Source organism: Monodon monoceros, unplaced genomic scaffold, assembly GCF_005190385.1.
Source record: "Monodon monoceros isolate NGI ecotype Baffin Bay Population unplaced genomic scaffold, NGI_Narwhal_1 Super_Scaffold_20, whole genome shotgun sequence".
NCBI lineage: Eukaryota > Metazoa > Chordata > Mammalia > Artiodactyla > Monodontidae > Monodon > Monodon monoceros.
This window is the reverse complement of record NW_021703777.1, coordinates 45,327,607-45,350,889: the sequence shown is the minus strand read 5'-3', so window position 1 is coordinate 45,350,889 and position 23,283 is coordinate 45,327,607. Positions and strand designations below refer to the sequence as shown.

Genomic DNA, 23,283 nt, shown 5'->3' with positions numbered 1-23,283 from the left:
TTAATAAACGTAAGTGATTCTGTATGGTTTTCCCCACATACAGCAGTATACTGTACGCACAGTTCTGTATCTTACAATTGTCCTTTAACCATATATTTTGGAGATATGTCCATATCCATATGTATAGAACTACTCAGTTCTTTTAATGGCCACATACATATTCCGTTGTGTGGAGGTACCACACTGACTTAACTGGTCTGCTGCTGTTGAGTATTTTGGTTGTGTTTCAATCTTTTGACGGATATGTTATTTTAAAATTATTTTGCTGAATGTTGCCAAACTGCTCTTTATTCAGGTGCACTGATTTACACACCCACCCTGCTCCAGCAAGGTCCTAGAGTTGGTGGGCTATATTTTGGTCATCTTTTTCATTGTTCTTTTTCCTCATTTCATCACTTAATTGTACATATCGGAAGAATCTTATAAAACAAAGATTTATCTCTGAAACCTCCCAACATATGTTCTGCATCCAAAAGAAAGGGGTATGTTTTTCAGAGCCTACTGATTTGCTTGTTTCACAAGCACCCTGTTCTTAATGTATCGATGTTACACCTGGGATGAAATCTTCCTCTACCCCAGGACAAAGAGTTAACCTCTGCAATCTACTCCGGAGAAGCAGCTCCGCAAGTTGGGTGTCCTGTCTTGGCATTGCAAGTCTTGGGCACTTACTTTATCTTTAAGAATTATTTCTTTATGATTTATTATTTATTAGAGGAATACTTCATTTGGTCTCCCCACCAGAATGTAAGCTCCCTAAGGGCAGAGACCATATCTTAGTTATTAAATCTTTTAAGTATCTCTAATCAGTTTTGACTCTTCAGTCCTCATCTGTCCTGCCCATGAGCCCCATCCACCACATCAAGCCCCTCACTTTTCCCTCTTTGGGCTTCCTAATGAAGATAGAGGACAGTGGGTGTGAAGTCCCTCCAGCTGTCCTCCCAGCCACTCCCTTTCATATGAGCATCAACATCTTACCTCCTCCTTTCCACTTCGGTGGACCTGCCTTTACTCCTACATAAGGTCGTGTGCTCTAGAATCCCATCCTTGCCTACTTCCTCATGAGTCTTACGGAGTGTCAGCCTCTCCTCATCCGGCGTCTTGGGCTGTGCGTGTATGCACTCCCTGTCTCATACAGATTTGCTCATACTTCTCATTATTTAAAACAAAACAGCAAGAACAAATCCTTTTCACTCCCTGGCCCCCTCTAGCCTCCTAGCTACCACCTTCTTTCTCCCCTTTAGAGCCAAGGTCTGGAAAGAATGATCTGCCCTTGCTGTCTCCATTTTCTCTCTCATTCACCTCTTACCCCATCCTAATCAGGCCTCTGCCCCTGTCATTCCATTGCAAAGACTCATCAGTCATCAAATCCAGTGGACGCGCATCTACCCCCATCACACTCACCTCTCGGTAGCAGTTGGAATGATTGACAGTTCCTCCTCCTTCTCCCCGCTAGGATGCTGTGAAACTCCCATACTCTCTTGTTGGACTCTCCCCAAGCCCGTTCCACCCCCAGACTGTGATAGTTCTCGGAGGCCCATCCTGAAAGCACTTCCTTTCTGTCTCCTACACACTCTCCCCAAGCAGCTTATCTTTGCTCAGAGGGCATGTGTTTTATGACTCCTCGATGTGTATGTGCAGCCCGGACTCCAGCCCTGTGGGCCCCACTGCTTCCTGTCCACCACTGCAGTCCCAGAGGCCCCTCACATTGCACGCCCCAAGTGGGCCATCTGCCTCCCCGCTCTGTTTCCCCCCTTCCTCCCTCCGCTCCCGTCCCTCCATCTCATAGTTCTTACCATTCTAGTTCAAGCTACAAACATGAAGACTGTCCTTCCTCCTTGACTATACTCTCCTACACCAACCACGTCCAAGCGCTCACTAGGCTGGGAATTTCGCCTCCTCGGTAGTTGGTTCTTAGATCTGTCATCCCTTTAAGTTCACTGCCCCTGCCTTAGTGCCGGGTCTTGATTATCTCTTACCCTGCCCAAGACGATAGCCTCCGATCTTGTCTCTCTCAAATATATTCTCACTATTGGCAATATCTTCCTGAAACTCAAATTTGAACATGGCCCTCCTTGGCTAAGGTTCTTCGGTGGCCTCCAAACCCATAGGATACTATTCACACCCTTCAGTGAGACCTGGACTCACTGAAGACCCTCAGTGAGACCCCCTAGCTCTTCACCTTCATCTGCTGCCTTCCTCTCTCACTCGTCATCTCCTCTCCACCTACTTTAGTTGCTTGTACCGTGTTCTTCTGCATTTCCATGCATTTGTCGTGCTGTTTCTTCTACCTGGATGTCCTTCCCTTCCGTTTCCCGCCCCCTGCCATCTGGAGAAATCTTTCATGGTTTCATGTTTTCGGTGACTGCCTCTTCTGAGTTCACTGAGCACCTTGTACAGGTCTCGATTACGGAACCCATCTCAGTGTCTTATAGAGGTTTACTTGGCTGTCTCTTCTACTGTACTGGGAATTATTTGGGTCTAGTGATACTTTGTTCTTCTTTGGATCCCCAGTGCCAGCATAGTGGCTGCCATGTAGAAAGTCTCTATGGATGCCCTTGAATGAATGGGAAGGAAATTGAAGAAAGGTCTGGATAGCTTACATTTAAAAAGGGAGCCTTGCTATTGCTTTTTTTGTTTTTTATTTTTTTGCGGTACACAGGCCTCTCACTGCTGTGGCCTCTCCCGTTGCGGAGCACAGGCTCCGGACGTGCAGGCTCAGCGGCCATGGCTCACGGGCCCAGCCGCTCCACAGCATGTTGGATCCTCCCAGACCGGGGCACGAACCCGTGTCCCCTGCATCGGCAGGCAGACTCTCAACCGCTGCGCCACCGGGGAAGCCCCTTGCTATTGTTTTTAAAGCACAAAGGGAAATTTTTTTTCACTTAACCTAGATGAAACAGCGTTATCTCCATTGTCCTCTGCACAGCCCCCTTTCATACTTCAGAGTCTGATTCAGAACCTTCAGCAAGGTGTCTGACCCTTCATGAAGGAGGTGTACCAGCTGATACTAAGCCTAGGTAGCTACATTCTGTCAATGCTTCAGGGCACCTCCTCTCTTCTCTCCATTAAGATTTCAGTCTAGAAATCCCTGAAGGTGTTGGTAAACTTCATCTCACTTTTCTGCCAAAAATAATGTTCAGCCACTCTCTCTTGACTCTGACCTTCTATAGTAGTGTAATCCTCCTTACCAAATTCATCCATCCTTCAGTATTGCAGTCTGAAGAACACCCACTTTTCCCCTTTGGCTTTGTCAGTTCTTTGTGTTATAAGGGCAGGATGTTTAAAGGTGAAGTCATTGACTTGCAAAATGAGAAACTGTTTTGGAGAGCATCTTGTTGTTTATACTCTGCAGATCAGAGTGTGTTAACACCAAGGTAGCTGGTAGTTTTTATGTCGTTCTTACCAAGATATTAAAATAATAGCATTTATCCAGCATCAGAATATCCCAGAGAACTTCAAAATCCCCAGAAAGTCCCTTGAGAGGTGGGCAGGAATTATTGCTCCCATATTCATATATGGACAAGTAGTGCAAAGAAAGACCAAGGCAACTCCATGTGCCTTAAATTAATAAAGCATGAAACGTTAACATGTAGGAAAGCGAGGTGAAGGTTATGTGGGATTTTTTCCAGCTTTATTGAGATATAATTGATACATAACACTGCAAGTTTAAGGTGTAGAACATCTTGATTTGATACATTTCTAAATTGCAAAATGATTACCACCACTGTATTAGATGCCAGCTGCATCCAGTCACATAGTTACCATTTCTGTCTTAGCTGGTGAGAACATTTAAAATCTGTTCCTTTAGCAACATTCAAGTATGTACATGATACGGAATTAGCTATAATCACCATGCTGTACATTAGATCCCCGGAACTTGTTAATCTTTATAACTTGAAGTTTGTACCCTTTCTAAAATCTCCCCATTTCCTCCACCCCCTCAACCCCTGATAGCCACCACTCTACTCTGTTTTTCTGAGTTTGTCCTTTTTAGATGCTACACAGAAGTGAAATCATTCAGTATTTGTCTTTCTCTGTCTGGCTTATTTCACTTAGCATAATGCATCCAAGTTGTTGCAAATGGCACGATTTCCTTCTTTCCCGTGGCTGAATAATATTCCATTGTATGTATATATGGCATCTTCTTTATTCAGTCATCCACTGAAACTTAGGTTGTTTCTCTATCTTGGCTATTGTGAGTAATGCTGCAATGAACATGGGAGTGCAGATATATCTTTAAGTTCCTGATTTCAGTTTCTTTGGATATATGCCCAGAAGTAGGATCGCTGGATCATACTGTTAGTTCTATTTTTAATTTTTTTAAGGAAACTCCATACTGTTTTCCATAGTGGCTGTACCAGTTTGCACTCTCACCAACAGTTGCGCTAGGGTTTATTCAGAAATTCTTTAAACTAAGTTTGCAATATTTTTATGTAACTGAAATCATGTCAAAATGAAAGGGAAAATAAACATATTAATCAAGCAGAAAAAAAACAATGGTTACTAAGAGAAGCGAGCAGTAAGATCCATTTTCCAGTATTTACTTGATTGTTTTCCATCTCTGAGGATACAGCAGTCTCTGCTTCCAAGTCCATAAATCTCATTGGTGAAGAGATCAGCTGAGATTGCTCCTAACGCTGGGGGTCCCTCTCCTGTGTCTCCCCAGGCGCAGTGAACCTGTGGGCCGACCTCATTCTTGGCATTCAACCAAATTTGGGGAGAACCAACCCGATGCCAGCATGATGCAGATATCTCAGGGCACGATTGGCACTCCTTGGCCCCAGAGCTACCATTCCAGGTAAGTGGCCACAGCTGAGACCCAGGGGCTTCTTACTTTCAAATGTCCTGTTCCCAGAAAAGATTGTTTTCTTATACTTGAGGATTAAGTCTCTCTTCCCACTACCCTCATCCTCTTAAAACCCCTAACGGTGTACGAGTCATCGTCATATCCTGGGCTAGACTGGCATGAAGGGAGGACAGGATTATTTTGAACACTGACTGCTCATTTGAGATATTCATGGGGCCTGTTGATTCTCAGTCAGACATTTCTCAATTACACGTTATAGCTATACTATAGCTATACTATAGCTCAATTACATGTTTTTCTATACTAGAAAAACTGACAACTCCCTCCCTCAGTGCTTAATGTCCTTTCTTCAAATATGTATCTGGTTTTTTAAATTAATTTTTATTGGAGCATAGTTGCTTTACAATGTTATGCTAGTTTCTACTGTACAGCAAAGTGAATCAGCTCTACGTATATACATATCCCCTCTTTTTTCGGATTTCTTTCCCATTTAGGTCACCACAGAGCATTGAGTAGAGTTCCCTGTGCTATTCAGTAGGTTCTCATTAGTTATCTATTTTATACATAGTATCAATAGTGTATATATGTCATTCCCCATCTCCCAATTCCTCCCACCCCACCCCCTTCCTCCTTGGTATGCATATGTTTGTTCTCTATGTCTGTGTCTTTTTCTGCTTTGCAAGTAAGATCATCTATACCATTTTTTTAGATTCCACATATATGCATTAGTATACGGTATTTGTTTTTCTCTTTCTGACTTACTTCACTCTGTGTGACAATCTCTAAGTCCATCCTCGTCTCTACAAATGACCCAACTTCATTCCTTTTTATGGCTGAGTAATATTCTACTGTATATATGTACCACATCTTCTTTATCCATTCCTCTGTATCTGATTTTTATCTGAATGATTTTATTCAGTATTTGAACTCCCCAGTTGGTTTTTCTCCTTCTGTGAAAGCCAGTTATCCAGCTTAGCTCCAGTCGAAGCAGTTAACACACCGAGGACTGCTCAGTGTATACACCATCTCGTGTGGTCCTTCCTATACACCCTTGAAACAGATACAGTGTTCTTAACTCCATTTCGCAGGACAGGATATTGAAGCTGGAAAGATGGCTTTGTCCAAGGTCAAACATTTGATCAGTACCCAAGTCAAGACTCAAATCCAAGCTAGGTTTCAAAGCCGTTGCATGTAATCTCCTATACTTCCTCTACACCAGTTATACTAGTTATTCTTCCTCTGCTTTTCTAGTCACTATATCCATCAAGGTCCAGTCAGGGAAAAGCAGAGCCATCACGGGTATTACAGGAGAAGGGATTTATTATAGTAATCAGACCTTACACAAGTGAAGGGGACTGGGGAGAAGGGAGCCAAGCCTGACCACCCACTTAGTTCTTTATATTAAAGAGCTAAGTCAGGGGCTTCCCTGGTGGCGCAGTGGTTAAGAGTCCGCCTGCCGATGCAGGGGACACGGGTTCGTGCCCCGGTCCAGGAAGATCCCACATACCGCGGAGTGGCTGGGCCCGTGAGCCATGGCCGCTGAGCGGCTGGGCCCGTGAGCCATGGCCGCTGAGCCTGCGCGTCCGGAGCCTGTGCTCCGCAGCAGGAGAGGCCACAACGGGGAGAGGCCACAACGGTGAGAGGCCCGTGTACCGCAAAAAAAAAAAAAAAAACTAAGTCAGGATGCCCCTACATTTACTATAGACTTGGAGCCATGCAAACTGGAATCCATCTTCTGAGCCCAGGGAGGCAGGGTCTGTCACTTACCACTTTTTTGGAAGTACTTGGATATATAGGTTATGGTAGGGAGGTAGGAAAGTCAAGGTAATATGGGTCCCGCATACAAGTGAGATGCAAGGGCTTGTTGTGTCAGGGAGTGGAGGATGTTTCTGGAAGGATTCCTTAACTACCAGGCGGTGGGTACGCATTTGGCGAGGACTCAGAACCCCTAACACTCATGTCTGGTCAAACCAAAGGCCAAATCCTAGAGCTCTGACTGGTGGGCATGGCTCCCTTCACGTTAGAATACCTTCCTGGTTACCCTCCTTGTTACAGGCACTCCTCTCCCTTGCCCGTGTCCCTCCCAATAACCCTGAAAGAATTTCTTCTCACCATCTGAGCCATGTGTGCTCCGGGAACAGAGCTGCCAGCAGTGCCCACGCCCCGTGCAGGCGCAGTGCTTTTGCTCTGTGGGCACAGCGGTGTTGAAGGCCTTTAGAAGGTTAGATGCAGGGGCCTAAGAGTGTGAAGGAGGGACAGCACGATGGTGAGCTACTTGGGCTTTTAAGTGAGACCTCAGTTTAAATCTCCACTTCACCGCCTACTGCATGAGCTTGAGCCGATCACTTCACCTCTTTGATCTTGGTTTCCTTGTCTGTAAAATGAAATTCAGAATACAGATCTCATTGGCTCGTAGTGAGGATTAAGCAACATAACACACGCAAAACATTTAGTGTAGTTCCTGAAACATAGTGAGCACTCAGTAACTATGAAAACTAATTATAATAATTAGGCTGAAGACTTGTCAGAGGTACAGTGAAACCTAGTAATGGACTACGTTAGTGGCATAAACCGGCACACACTTATAAAATGCAGGAGTGTATTAACAGGGTACCCCTAAACAGTGGGGCCCTTTGGAGCCTCCTAACCGCTAGCCTTAGGAGGCCCTAAATCTGAAGTCATACTGTGACCTAAAATACAAGCTTGTCCAAAGGCAGAAATAAGACGACTGCAATCAGTGCTTAGAATAAGTGCTCACAGTAACTAAGGTGAGCTCCAAGAGGCCTCAGGAGAAAGATGGCGTTGGCATCAGAAGTGCAATATTCTGAAGGCTCTGCTTCTCTACCTGCTGTTTCCTCCTCATCCCAACCTCCAGAGGCAGGTGGATCTTGTACTGTACCTACCAGTCTGTCATCTAATTCAAGCTTCAGCACAGCCTCCTGCTGACACAATGACTGTCAGCACAAAAGCTCTGTGGAGGAAGAGAGAGGGAGAAAGGGAAGCTCGGGTTACCCAGCTCCTACTGCAGCCCAGAGCATCCTGTGGTCTGTTCATTCCATGCCTCGGTCTTGCAGCTCTGAGTTCTGCTCAGAGGGTCAGCCCTTGGCAGCTGTAGACGGAGAAGCTCTCCTGGCACGTTTCTGAGGAACACAGTGGCATCTAGTGGTCTGGTGGGTGGCATTCCTCTGACAGCCTTCTGACAGTTCCAGAAACCAGGAATATTACCTAAATGTGTGGATCTGCTTCTCATTAAGAAGCAGGAGAAAGAGGGAGCTCTAGGGTTGGGGAAGGGCAGGAGTGAGGAGAGAGGGAGAGAGAAGTTCAGAGAGACTGGAGACGTAATTTTCACTGTCCGCAAGCTAGCTTGGATCTGAAATTCCACCGAAATTGTATTTCAGCTTCTTTCTGTCAGGTCCTTGTCACTGCCTTTTTGCTGTCATACAGAAATCTCACAATGGTCCTAAAGTATTAGGACTTCTAAAGTCCTATGTACTTTAGAAGAAACTTTGAAAAGTCATGTAGTCTGGTCCCCTCCTAAGAGGCTGAAATAACAGTACCAAAATACTAAAGAACCAGTATGTGTTCATTGATTCACTCCTTCAGCAAATATGTGTGGAATACCCACTACGTCTCAGATAAGTTCTGATTATTGAGGGTACAAGACTGAACGAGACATAAAAAGCCCCCAACCTGCTGTATTTGTTTCCCCAGGTGTGTTCCATGGAATAATAATCCATTAGATACTCCTTGGGAAAAAGTTTCTAGGGTCACATAAGTTTAGAAAACACTGCTTAGTATATTTTCCTTTAAGAACATCACATGAGCAAGTTTATTAAGGACTCAGGAGTCTTAAAGTAATTACAATTATTTAAGTCATCTAGCCCAGTATTTTCCAAACATATTTGGTCACCTAAGCAATTAGTATTCTGGGAATACACTTCAGGAAATGTTTGCATACACTTGTGCTTTTTGCTGTGGAAGTATTTAGAAAATATTAATACTTTCAAACAGAGGTGATGTGATGTCAAGTAGTGGTAAGTGCCATGAAGAAAGTAAAGCAAAGTAACAGGGAGTAAGGACAGAAGAGGTGCTTTTTAGTGAGTAGCAGGAAGTCTTCTCTGATGCAGAGACTTGAATAAGGGGAAGGGATTGCGCCAGGTGAAGAGCATTCCTTTTTTGTGGGAACAGCGAGTACAAAGGCCCTGAGACCCTGAAGTGGGAATGTATTTCATGGGTCATTTATTTATTTATTTATCTATTTACCTCTCTATTTATTTATTTATTTTTGGCTGTGTTGGGTCTTTGTTGCTGCGCGCGGGCTTTCTCTAGTTGCGGCGAGCGGGGGCTACTCTTCGTTGCGGTGCGTGGGCTTCTCATTGCAGTGGCTTCTCTTGTTGCAGAGCATGGGCTCTAGGCACGCGGGCTTCAGTAGTTGTGGCTCGCGGGCTGTAGAGCGCAGGCTCGGTAGTCGTGGCACGTAGGCTTAGTTGCTCCGCGGCACGTGGGATCTTCCCAGACCGGGACACGAACCCGCGTCCTCTGCATCGGCAGGCGGACTCTCAACCGCTGCGCCACCAGGGAAGCCCACCGTCTGTATTTTGAGATATGTTGGTGGTGGCATTTCGTCCCACTCAACAGTGTTACAGTAAACCCATCAGTTTATTCACTTTGATTTTTTTTTTGCATGCTCCTAAATTAGATTTGAATTACCCTTTTAGTGAAACACTGCTAAAATTCTTAGCAGTTGGGAGGAGGATTAAGTAGTGTCTACCACCTGCATGGAATTGATGAGCAAAACAGCCCTTGTGGGGTCTACTGCTTCCATGTGCCCTCAGAGTATTAGCTCTGAGTCTTCTGTTAAGAGGAGATAAAGGGAAGCACAAGCGGGTCATACGGGATTATCCTCAACTGAGCCATGTCATGTGCATTTTCAACACAGCCTCTTCATTTAGAGGGGAGTGGGAGTAAAAACTGGCAGTGACATATGCCATGCCACTGGGTGCCAGGACTGACTTCCCTAATCTGGTTGGCTCAGGAGCTGTTCCCTTCCTTTCTCCCTTGAATTTATACCTGTCCCTCCCAAAGCAGGATGCTCCATTCAGTAAGTTCACTTCCCTTGATAGAGAAAATTATTCTTAGGGTGAGTTGCTGAAAATCTAGTCTTCTTTTCCTTGAATTCCAGCACCAGTTTTGACTCAGCAGGTGATCCTTCTATAGTCTCTTCCCATATACTCTGGAGACAGTCCAGCCACAAAGCATTATCACATACTCAGCCATTAAGACACCATGAGATCTAGAAATATAATAATAGCTCCATGAATTTTAACAGTGTTTAAATGCCTATTCATTTAAAAATGGAAAACCTCAGGCAAGAACTCTTAGTTCTTCTTTTCTCGTCTTTAGAGAATAGTGAGTCACAAATGTTGAACTCTTGAGACCGCTGTTTGATTTTTGAGCTACTTACTCCTTCCCATGTCCATGTCCTCTCTCCCCCAACATGCTGGGGTGAAGTATATTTTGATTTTATAATTGAAGCTAATTATAAGTAATTCTGTCTTATGGCAACTTTCTGGGGTGTATGATGCCAGGAGTGAGAGTCACTCCCCCCCCCCAGGCACGCTCTGAAAATCACCTGGACGAGCTCGCGAAGGAGGTCTTACCCTCTAGTGTATGAGGCTTTGCCCAGATTCTGGGAAGTTGTCCGTGGGTGATTGGCTCCCAGCACCCAAGAGCCTCCTATGATTAAAGCTTCTTATCCAGCCTGCCTCTCCTTCTCTCTCATCCGCTTTTTCTAACTCTATAATATTCTCTCAGTATTTCTCTTTCAGTTTTGTGTTTGGCTCTCTCCCCACAAACAAACTGTCTCTTGTACAGTTGAGATTCCAGGAAGATTGCCAGGGAGTAGCCCTCCAATTCTATAAAAAGGAAAGATATTCACTAAAGCCAAGGACACGTGCAGAGTCTCCCTCACCCACTCACGTGCCTGGTCTCTTACTAAGCTCTCCCCTTCTCCCCACAGACGCCCCAAGAGACATAAAATGTCAGTCTCCGTCACTCTTCCTCCTCTTTCCTCGCCCACCTCTCTCATTTCTTGGCATGTGCAGAATGTCACTTCCGGCATGGAGCACATCCCATCAGTGTGCCGCCCGTGTCCAAGGGCCGCGTGGCTTCCTCGTGCTCCCCGCTTCTCCCTCGGCGAGCCTGGGTGATTGATTAGCGGCACATGGGTTGCGGCGTTGGGCAGTTACTCCTAGTGATGACACGTAGGGAGGCTGAGCAAGGCCCAAATATGGCCCTTTCCCCCCAGCCTTCCAGAAACCAAACATCTTTCCCAAGGGTACATTTATAGGCTGGGTCCCGTGCCTGTAAGCCTGCTGAATGATACAGACTCCCTGCTGACCGCTCTGCCTCCCTTTCTTCCAGCTCCTCTACCAGGGACCTCTCTGGCTATGACCATGCTTATCTGAGGCGGAGCCCTGACCGGTGCAGCTCCCAGGGGAGCACGGACAGCCTGGAGCCCAGCGGGGGATGCCCGCCCTGCCACCCTCTCTCCCCGGCCAAGTCTACCAGCAGCATTGAGCAGCTTGGCCACCTCCATAACAAGAGAGACTCGGCTTACAGCTCCTTCTCCGCCAGTTCTAGCATCCTCGAATATCCGGCCCCCGGCATCTCTGGCCGGGAGCGTTCAGGCTCCGTGGACACCACTTCTGCTCGAGGTGGCCTCCTAGAAGGGATGAGGCAGGCAGACATTCGCTATGTTAAGACAGTCTATGATCCCCGGAGGGGGGTCTCAGCAGAGTATGAGGTGAACTCTTCAGGCCTGCTCCTGCAAGGTAAGGAGGCCCGAGCATTGGCAGATGGTCAGGGCTATGAGAAATGGCATAGTGTTCCTCGGGGCAAGGAAGCACCACCCCCCTCCTGGAGCCAGCACTGCCCCAGCTCCTTGGAGACCACCGTGGACAACTTGCCTCCTAAAGTGGGTGCGCCCCTGCCCCCAGCTCGGAGTGACAGTTATGCGGCCTTTCGGCAGCGAGAGCGGCCTGGCTCCTGGTCTAGCCTTGATCAGAAACGGTTCTGCCGGCCTCAGGCAAACTCTGCAGGCACCCTGAAATCTCCCTTCATAGAGGAACAGTTGCATACTGTGCTGGAGAAGAGTCCAGAAAACAGCCCCCCAGTGAAGCCCAAGCATAATTACCCCCAGAAGGCCCAACCTGGCCAACCTCTGCTGCCGACTGGCATCTACCCGGTACCTTCCCTGGAGCCACACTTTGCCCAGGTGCCCCGGCCTTCCGTGAGTGGTAACGGCACCCTCTACCCTGCGCTGGCCAAGGAGGGCGGGTATCCAGCTCCGCAGGGAGCTTGCGACACGACGGCCGCCCTTGATGAGAATGGGAACCAAAGTGGATCTAGCAGGCCTGGCTTTGCCTTCTGCCAGCCCCTAGAACATGACTCAGTGTCCCCAGGAGAGAGGAAACCTGAAGTTTCAGCCAAATGTGTCCCCTACAAAGTCCATTTCCTCTCAGTGCCTGAAAACGAGGAGGAGACCTCCCTGAAGAGACTTCTCACACCTCTCCAAGGCGACAGCCCACATCCCAGTGAGAGAAAGAGCACCCAGGGCAACAAATATTCTAATTACCACAGCCTCCAATCCCCTCCGGCTCAGGCCTGGCAAGTGGGTGAAGACAAGAGATCTTTCCTGCCCTCAGAGCCTTGGGAGGGGGATTTCCATGAAGACCACAATGCCAACCTCCGGCGGAGGCTCGACAGAGGCAGCCTGGGCCAGAGCATGCCAGGCAACTTTGGCAAGACCACATCTGCCTTCTCCTCCCTCCAAAACATTCCTGAGAGTCTAAGAAGGCAAAGCAGCCTGGATCTAGGAGGGGGAGCCCAGGAGATCTACCTGGAAGGCACGTCCACCTGTACAGTCAGCACCAAGGCAGAGGACTCTGGAAGGACTGTTGTTCCTGATCACAGGAGCCAGCTGGACAGGTCAGTTTCCTATCCCAGGCCTGAGGGGAGAACCAGTGCCTTGGCTTCGTTCCACAGTTCAGACCCAAGGTATGAAGAGCTGCCCTCCCCGCCCCTGCAGGAGACATCCAGTCTGGGCCGAAGGAGGCTCAGCTCCAGCAGCACCTCGGCTCTGCAGGGCTTTCAGTATGGGAAGCCCCACTGCTCCGTGCTGGAGAAGGTTTCCAAGATCGAGCAGCGAGAGCAAGGGAGCCAGAGACCCCCGAGTGCGGGCAGCTCTAGTTACGGTTATAACCACAGGCCCAACCGGACACTCCCAACTTCTAATACTTTGGGGAATGACTTGGAGGAGACAAAGGCCCATATCCGTTTTTCCGAATCCATTGAACCCCTAGGCAATGGGGAGCCGCACTGCAAAAACGGGGAGCCGAAGTCGGAAGAGGTTTCCTGTCAGCCGTGTGGTCAGCAGCCGAGGCGGGACGCTCGCCTGCTCCGCAGCCAGAGCACCTTCCAGCTCTTCAGCGAGGCGGAGGAGGCGGCCGTGTGGCCCGATGACCGGCCCCGCACGCCAGAGTCGCTCGTGCAGGATGCCCCCTTCAGCCGCGCCTACCGGAACAGCATCAAGGATGCGCAGTCCCGCGTCCTGGGCGCCACCTCCTTTCGACGCCGGGACCTCGAGCCGGGGACGCCCACAGCCGCCAGGCCCTGGCGGCTGCGACCCGCCTCCGCCCACGTGGGGCTGCGGAGCCCGGAAGCGCCGACTTCCGCCTCTCCGCACACTCCGCGCGAGCGGCACAGCGTGACCCCGGCCGAGGGCGACCCTGCCCGGCCCGCGCCCCCCGCCGCCCGGAGGGGGCCCCGCCGGCACCTGACCCCTGAGCAGAAGAAGCGCTCGTACTCGGAGCCCGAGAAGATGCACGAGGTGGGGGTCTCGGAGGAGGCCGAGCCGGCGCCCCCGGGCCCGCCAAGGAAGGGGCCACAGTTCGCGGAGAGCTCCGTGGCTGACCGGCGCCGCATCTTCGAGCGAGACGGCAGGGCCTGCTCCACTCTCAGCCTGTCGGGGCCCGAGCTGAAGCAGTTCCAGCAGAGCGCGCTGGCCGACTACATTCAGCGCAAGACCGGCAAGCGGCCCGCTGCCGCCGGCGGCGGCCTCCAGGAGCCTGGGCCGCTGCGGGAGCGCGCCCAGAGCGCCTACCTCCAGGCCGCTCCCGAGGGCCCCAGCCTCGCTGCTGCCTCCAGTCTCTCCTCTCTGCGGGAGCCCAGCCTGCCGCCCCGCAGGGAGGCCGCCCTCCAGCCGGCCACCGCGGAAGGGGGTGGCGGGGAGCCGCCACGGGCCCCCCGAGATCGCAGCAGCTCCTTTGCCGGCGGCCGCCACCTCGGGGAACGGCGCCGCGGAGACCAAGCCCCGAGAGAACTGCTCAGTGGCGCTAACAGCGGTTCAAAGGGCTCCCAGAGGCTGGACAGGACCCCTGGGGAGCCCTCTCCGTGGGGGTCCGCGGCCGGGAGGGCCGGGAAGTCCATGTCGGCCGAGGACCTGCTGGAGCGCTCAGGCGTCCAGGCCATCCCTGTCCACATGAGGTCACGGTCATCTCCCACCGCAGACAAGCGCCAGGTATGTGCAGCCAGCGGGTCCTAGCACTGCCCCTTGCATCCTGGAAGCCTTAGTGCGACTTCTCTAACCTCTCCTCTCCCCTTCGTTTTCCTTTTACACGCAAGAGAGTAGCATTCGTTTTCATAAGGTGCTGTCTTTCTCAGTGCCCCTGTTTGATGAGATCATTACAGAGATACAGATATATAGTACGTAGATATCGATACAGTTGTGTAGATATCTTATGTAGATACATGTATTGTATACCAATATAGATATCTATACATATATATGAGTGTGTATCAGTGGATATCGATGTATATGTGTACACACACACACAGTAGGCCTCGTATTCCTGGTTCTGCACTGGAATGGAAAATATTGGGAAAATTCCAGAAAGTTCCAAAAAGCAAAATTTGAATTTGCCAGCACACTAGCAACTATTTACGTAGTATTTAGATTGTAAGTAGAGATGATTTAAAGTATACAGGAGGATGTGTGTAGGTTATATGCAAATACTATGCCATTTTATCAGTATAGAGCATCAGGTGGATTTTGGTATCTGTCCCTGGGGGGGGGGTCCTTGAGCCAATTCCCTGGGGATACTGGGAAGACAAGTGTATATAATATATATACATGCATACATATATAGTATGTATGTATTATATAGTATATACATATATATATAAAATAACTTCATTTTAGTGTCACCCACTTCTCAGTGTAAGAATTAGATTAGGAAAATTTAGGGGTTATCTTTTTGTTTCGGGGTTTTTTTGCGTTTTGTTTTTTTGTTTGTTTTGCTTCTTTTCTCTTTTTTTAAGTTCATGCAATAGAGGCTGTGTCTCAGTATTTTAAAGACGTTAGCTTCATACCTTCTTTGTTTCTATTGGACTTTTGCATTGACAAAATAAGTATAGTTATTGACTTTGATAGTTGTTGGTTATTGAGCTCCAGGCCTTCAACTAAGTATGCTTTTATGTTTATTATCTCATTAATCCTCAAAATAATCCTATGTGGTGGAGTATATTATCCATATCAAATCCATGTCTCTCTGCCTCTTTCTGTGTACTATCGTGGTGAGATAGGAGAATGTCAGACTTTCCAATTCTCTCATAAGGTCTCCAGACTATGAAAAGATCACGAGGCGCTTTCCACTGGAAATTTTAGGCGGAGCTAGGAGTAAAATCCGAGCACTCTGACTCCAGGAGTCTATCAATTCCCCTAATTCTTAGCCCATTCTCAAGCTCCACATGCACTGCAAGTCGATGTCCTGCCTCATGGTTCCCTTGCCAGGTAAGAAGATGCGAGGAATTCACATATATGTTACCACAGGGAAGAATACCCCTCCATTGTCCCTTCTCAGATTCTGTTTTCCCCAGCAGAGAATGTAATCATTTAGCAAGCATTTGTAGAGCGTATGTTTTACGAAAAGGACTGCTTATAGGTTTAAAGGAAACGTAAAGGAAAATAAGGGTCACGCCTTTCTGGGGTTCACAATTGAGCAAAAGAGTATGAACTTACATATAAATAACTAACACGAATAGTGAATGCTTTGGGAGTGGTCATAAATAAGATGTTATGGGAGGGATAGTAATTCTGAGAGGATCTAAGAGAGCATCTCTTGAAGGAGAAGGGATATGAACCAGGCTATAAAGGATGAGCAGGATGTTGACAAAGAGTTGGAGGTTGTGTGGGGGAGGCATTGAGTTGGAGGAAACAGCTTCGGACAAAGAAGAGTTAGCCATTACTGTCTGAGACATCTGTCTGCTGCACTGTTTCTGCAACACACATACGCACAGCATTGTGAGAAAATACTGCTCCCTCCCAGATATTTTCTCTTCAGAAATATTTTCTCCCCAATATAACCCACACACCACACACCCCACACACACACACACACACACACACACACACACACACACACACACACAGTCTATAGAGGCAATCCTCCATAAGCCTCCAGTAGCTGTTTTTCACCCCTTAGCGTGAAGAACAGAGCTAATTTCCAGTCCTTATCCTACACCTAAGACGCTTTTAAAATCCATATGTGTAACATGCCATTTCAGCCAGTTTGATGGGCTTCGGAAGCTCACCACATAGCAGAACAAATATTTTCTCTATTTCTCTCCCGATGTCCTGAAGAAAATAGAAATGCTTAGGTGAAAACTAAATCATCTTCTGATCGATGTCATTATTCTCTCTTGGGGAATTTGTTGGATGGTTATGAATGTTATTTTGTCCTTCCAGATATTTCTCAAGCCTCGTAAACTGGGAAATAGAGCTAAAACATAGGCAGTATAGAGAAATGATCCCAATTAAATCCCAATTATTTGGTATTATTTGATAAACTTTCTAGAAAGACAGCTAAATACAGAACATTATTTATGTTCTCTTTAATAAAGGGAGTACCATATTTAGAAATTATTTAACGGGAATATGATGCCAGAGGGGGGAAATGTTTCAATGTGAAATACTTTATCTGCGCTGCTTTGCTCCTACAAATTCTGAAAATAGGTTATCATCCCCTAGATTGCAACTGCATCAAGACTGTGTTCTTAGGCTTCCTCCTTCATTCCCTGGCTCAGCAGCTGCATGGTGCCTGCCCTGAGACTGTTCCATGGCAAGGTCTGCCTCTCGCATCTTCTTCATACACCCATTATCTACCTTAGTTGTAGAACTAGTGAAAAGCAAAATAAAACTAGTCTCCACATAATTATTGTGGTTAATATTTTAAGATATTATTATTTATTTGAATAAATTCCAGGAACTTTTACCATTAAGCTTTAGTGAAGGTGTTAAATAACAATTTTTCTCATCCCAGCTTTAGAGGACTCTGAGAAATTAAGTGACCCTGTAGCGACTAAATCATCTGGTTGAGTTAAACCCAAAATACGGAGTCTGTTTCTGGTGCTGGCTCAGTCCGAGGCATCCCGAACAAACGCTGCTTGCTCCTGCCAGGTAGATACTAATAGAGCAGGATTTTCCAAGCTTTGGGCAAGGATTCAGCTCCTTTTCAAAAGTCCATTAGTGAGGATAGTTTTTGCTTCCAAAACAAGGTCAGCATGGAAATCAGTTTCTCTGTTTATAAAACTTGATCATTCTTGGGCCTGAAACGATGACTGTAGAAGGCTGCCACCTTTTGTAGCCTGAGACCTGCTCAGACACTCAGCACCCCTGGGCCTTTCCTTAGCCAGCTGTGGTTGTCTCTGAACAAGCCGCCTCCTATCCCCTCTCCTTTAATTCCTCTTAATTTTAATAGATTTATTTATTTATTTATTTTTGGCTGCGTTGGCTCTTCGCTGCTGTGCGCGGGCTTTCTTTAGTTGCGGTGAATGGGGGCTACTCTTTGTTGCACTGCGCGGGCTTCTCATTGTGGTGGCTTCTCTTTGTTGCTGAGCACGGGGTCTATGTGCGTGGGCTTCAGTAGCTGTGGTTCACGGGCTCTAGAGCGCAGGCTCAGTAGTTGTGGCGCACGGTCTTAGTTGCCCCGTGGCATGTGAGATCTTCCCGGACCAGGGCTCAAACCCGTGTCCCCTGCATTGACAGGCGGATTCTTAACCACTGCGCCACCAGGGAAGCCCCAATTCCTCTTAATTTTAAGGGTGTAATTGCAGAACAAATGGATATTAGTGACGGAGCTGAAGGGCACATCAAATTCTTGGCTATTTCCTACTTTTTGTGAGACTTTAGAAAATGTAACTGTTTTAAAGTAGGTAGGCCCTGCAAAGCTGCAGGAAACAGTCCAAACATTTCTGCCTTGGAGATGGAAATTTACACCTGTTCGTTGGCATAGATCTAAAATATAGCAGAGGCTATAAAAAGAAAGCTTTTGGAGAAATAAGATTCCTGGTGGGGTATTTTTTTTTTTCAAAATGCTGAGTTAGCGTCTTCTCTGGTTCTCACTGTATCTTCAGAGATCTTCATTTCTTATATGTAGCACATTCACCACGTGATGATGTGACACACATTTGATTGCTGAGGAAATCGCTCAGTGCATGGAACCCCACGATGTTGGATGTAGTCTTGATTCTGTGGGATGCAACTTGTATATCATTTTTAGTACCTCTCAACAAGCCTGGGGATAAATAACAGAATCAACTTGCCACAAAATGTAAAGTTACAACTAGCTACGAATAATCAAATGTTTACTATGTGCCAGTCACTGTACTGTGTTTTATAAGCTTAAAATTAATCCTACATCTATGCAAAGGAGGCGATACCGTTGTTATCGCCATATTACGGATGAGGGAACTGGGGCACAGAAAGGCTGAGAAATTTGCCCAACATAGTGGGAGCAAGGTTTTGACCCCATAGTGTCTGACTCCAGAGGTTCTAAGTCACTATACCACGCTGCCTCCCGCTATCAAAAAAGACTGGGCGACTGGAGGGAGGTGAGAGTTAAACATCTTGTATCTGAAAACTCCAGCCAGTGAATTGATTTCATTTGAACATTTATCAATTACTGTTATACATTTAAATAACATTTAAAATTTTTTTAACTGAATTTCTAATTCATTTTAGCAGATACTTGAAGCTGATATTACAAAGTAGATGAATATTGTCTTCATATTTCATTGGTCATAGAGATATTAGGATATTTAATTCGGAATCCAAAGGAAGAGTGAGAATCGGAATTGGATGGGATTCAGGTTTACAGTTCTACCTGTACTGTGCCTAATGAAGAATAAGAACTGGTGTACTTGTAAGTCAGTCAAAAGAAGTTAGAGACGACTAACAAAAACAGACACTTAAGTTTCTGTTGGCATAACTCTATACCTGGTATTTCTCCCATTGCCACTGCTTTTTCCTAAATTGTCATAATAGTTTATACTTCTTACCGGTTTATAGAAAATCAAGTCTTCTTTGAAAGTGCGTACGTGCCCAATCTAAGCACGTATGGGTATCCTCCTTGGGCTTTCTGCTAGGTTGGGAAGGCATTTTCCTTCTGTCCAAATGGTATTTCCATTGACAGGAGATGTAGAGTTCTCTCAATGGCCTATTGCTGGGTCTGAGTTCTTTTATTTTATATACACCCACAGAGATATCAAGCTCATACTGTAATTCAAAGGAAATAATAGAGTAGAAATATATATTTGAACGTTACTAGGTTAGGAGCTTTAAGGGGACCTAGATAGGCTTTTCCAGTTAATTATTGGCGAAGGTGAACATTCATGTCAACAGAGGGGGTGGAGTGGGGAAAGACTTTTTTTTTTTTTTACTTTTTATTTTATACTGGAGTATAGTTGATCAACAATGTTGTGTTAATTTCAGGTGTACAGCAAAGTGATTCAGTTATACATGTATCTGTTCTTTTTCAAGTTCTTTTCCCATTTAGGTTATTACCAAATATGGAGCAGAGTTCCCTGTGCTATATATACAGTAGGTCCTTGTTGGTTATAAAGGGACCATAGGGTTTTGCGGAGAGTAGGAATCCCCATTCCCTCTAGTGATATTTGAGCAAATCAGGGACACATGGAATTCCTTTTTCTCAAAGCACTGACATCTGATTGTATCCAGCTCAGCCACCATTCAACTTAAGATTCCAAAGATCGACCTTAGGCTTTGAGGAAATCATGGTTTGAATCCTAGCTGCTTACTTAATTGTGGGTAAGATACTTACCCTCTCTGAGCTGCAATTACCTCCCCTCTCCCCATTGTTATAGATTAAATTACAGAAGAAATGTCAGGTGCCTAACACAGCTCCAGGCACATCATTTGAGGATTTTAAGGAGCTTGGCGGAGTGCCCAGCACACAGTAAATGCCGAGTAGGGGGAAGCTGCAGTTACTAATAATATTCAGGGTTGTTTCTTCTTTGGACCTTCTCCCACCCACCTTTGGCTCTTTTCATTGCTTCTTAGTACCTCTCCCAATGATTGGGGGGAAAAAAAGAAAGAGAGAGAGAGAGTGGGGTGGGGTGATGAAAAGCAATCGGCCCTTTGGACAGAATAAATGGTGAAATAAATTGTTGAAATTAAGTTTAGTGATTACATGTGGATTTAATTTTCCTGTTTTCTACCTGTCTCCTATTATCATAAATAATCGAGAGTTTTATCAATAGCAACATCATTATCTTAATCAGGGACCTGTACATATGAACTGATTTTACGCTAACAACTGACCTACAACCCTTTCAGGAAACTAATATATACCCTTATTTAAAACAAAAACAAATAATGACTACCCTTGAAGTGTCCCCAGAGTTACTGACATTACATGTGGGTGGGATGTTTTTCCCAGAGAGAATGTATTTCAACCTGATTACAAGCCAGATTCATATCTAATTCTTGAGATTTTGCTGAATTCAGTAAACTCTCCTTTTCCTGTCATCTCCCATATTTCCCTATTGCTGTTTTGAAAGCTTGGCCCTTTGATTTAATTTCATCATTATATTTCAAGTATAGGAGTTGTCTGAAGTCCGGAGATAATTGTTATCAGACTTCTCTTGTTTAGAAAATGTCTTTGTTAGGAGAGGCACCCAGTGAGGTAGACTGAGGTTCTGCCACTTGTGACCTTGGGAAAGTTAACCTCTTGGGGCCTGTGTCCTCATCAATGCAGTGGGATTAACAGTACTTCCTGGGCTTTGAGGATGAAATGGGTTAGTATGTAAGAGTGCCACCATGATGCCTGATAATAAATAGTGGACCTCCAGTAAATGTTCCTTCTCCTTTATACCTCCACCCCCTTGGTAAATTTAAATACCCGTTTGTTGGTAATAACGCTGTGCCTCTTGTGTTTTAAGGATGTGCTTTTGGGGGAAAACAATGGCTTTGGTCTTGTGAAGGATCCATGTTATTTGGCTGGCCCAGCATCCAGGTATGTATCTGTATTTATGATGCCCTCTACCTTATGAATGCTGCTGGAGTTAAATGCTTCTGTTCCTCTCTACCAGAAATCGAAGTGTGATATTATGATGTTTCATAGTGTCATGTGGCACCTCTTCAGTTTGTCTAGGCCATGGGGAGCTTTCTTTTTTATTTATAGATGACTTTCTCTAAGAATGATACTATTCAAAATAGGTTTTGAATGTGTGCTATTGAAGCAATGGTTGACTTCCAGTAAGTTTGGCATCAGAATAGTTGATGGATATGCTCTTCTCAAGTATATCCTCTGGCTCTCACACGTGGGGCCTCTCTTAAACGTGGCTGATCTCTTCTGGCTCTGTCCCAGAGGATCAGGTCTGCTGAATAAAGCACTACGGGAAGAATGAGCATCACGAACGGCCTTCACAGAACAAGACAAACTTGCAGGAATCACCTGAAGTAAAAGATAAAGCTCTAAAATCATTATTTTAGGCACTTAGAGATAGAAAATAGCAGGAAATTCATGTTTTAAAAGTTGCCATCAGAATCATTTCTCCTTGGTAGAAAAAATATAATGGACAATTTTTCAGAATTAGAATCTTTAAACTATTCACTTGGAGCTTAAGAAGTAGAAATTTCCAAAGAGAGTTTCCTCTGAACCACATGCCTGTATGTAGTTTTAATGCAGCATTATAGGACTATCTACTGTCATCTGTTATTACTAATGTTAATTTAAACCCTCCCTACTACCATCCATGTTTTTTCAAGCCAGTTCCTTAATTTTTACTGTTTCATTCAATCATTGTTTCTCTCTTTTTCTGGCATTCACCTTCTCGATAGCTCAACCTAATACTGCCAGCATGGTCAGGAAGTGGGTATTAGGGTACCTCCTTCACTGCCAAGAGCAGCCTTCTGTAGTTGGTCTTGCTCCTGGAGCTGTGCCTAAAGTGAAGCGGTCAAGGTGAGGCTGAGGACTTTAGTTTGGCTGCATTAATTCAAAGCTAGAGACAAGGGAAGACTAACAGTGAACTAGAGCTCTGCCAAAGGAGAGCTGGTCTGGGGCTTCCCTGGTGGCGCAGTGGTTGGGAGTCCGCCTGCCGGTGCAGGGGACACGGGGTCGTGCCCCGGTCCGGGAAGATCCCACGTTCTGCGGAGCGGCTGGGCCCGTGAGCCGTGGCCGCTGAGCCTGCGCGTCCGGAGCCTGTGCTCCGCGGCGGGAGAGGCCGCGGCGGGAGAGGCCGCGGCGGTGAGAGGCCCGCATACCGCAAAAAAACAACAAAAAAGAGTGATGTGAACTTAGAAATTTATATAATGGAGTCCACTTGTAGGGGTCGCGAGGAAATAAGAGCACAAACAAATGGTGGTATAAGAACGCATGGCAGGGCTTCCCTGGTGGTGCAGTGGTTGAGAGTCCGCCTGCCGATGCAGGGGACATGGGTTCGTGCCCCGGTCCGGGAAGATCCCACATGCCGTGGAGCGGCTGGGCCCGTGAGCCATGGCCGCTGAGCCTGCGCGTCCGGAGCCTGTGTTCCGCAACGGGAGAGGCCACAACAGTGAGAGGCCCGCGTACCACAAAAAAAGAGCTGGTCTGAAGTCTAAGGTGAAACTAAATTCAACCATAAAAAATAAAATTGCTGGATTCCAAAAAGGACTTGAATAGACATTTCTCCAAATGGCCAACAGGCCCATGAAAAGATACTGCACATCACTAATCATCAGAGAAATGCAAGTCAAAACCACACTCATTAGAATGGCTACAATCGAAAAAACATACAAGAACAAGTGTTGGTGAGGATGTGGAGAAATTGGAACCCCTGTGCACTGTTGGCAGGATTACAAAATGGTATAACTGCTACGGAAACAGTATGGAGTTTCCTCAAGAAATTAAAAATCTATCATATGACCCAGCAATCCCACTTCTGAGTATAAATCCAAAGAATTGAAAGCAGTGTCTTGAAGAGAGGTTTTCGTACCCATGTTCGAGGCAGCACTATTCACAATAGCAAAGAGGTGGAAGCAACCCAAATGTCCACAGATGGATGAGTGGATAAACAAAGTGTGGTATATGCATACAGTGGAATATTATTCAGCCTTTAAAAGGAAGGAAATGCTGTCA

At 46.3% G+C, this 23,283-nt stretch overlaps 1 protein-coding gene across 3 annotated transcripts in view; it reads left to right on the top strand.

Moving 5' to 3' along the window:
- The window catches only part of SHROOM3 (shroom family member 3), a 249,965-nt gene that overhangs the window by 202,081 nt on the left and 24,601 nt on the right, over positions 1-23,283 (top strand). For all 3 annotated transcript variants that reach the window (XM_029234656.1, XM_029234658.1, XM_029234657.1), the window contains 3 exons: positions 4,667-4,798; positions 11,231-14,387; positions 21,107-21,180. In XM_029234656.1, the coding sequence (XP_029090489.1) occupies positions 4,667-4,798; positions 11,231-14,387; positions 21,107-21,180 (3,363 nt within the window). The remainder of the gene's footprint in view (positions 1-4,666; positions 4,799-11,230; positions 14,388-21,106; positions 21,181-23,283) is intronic.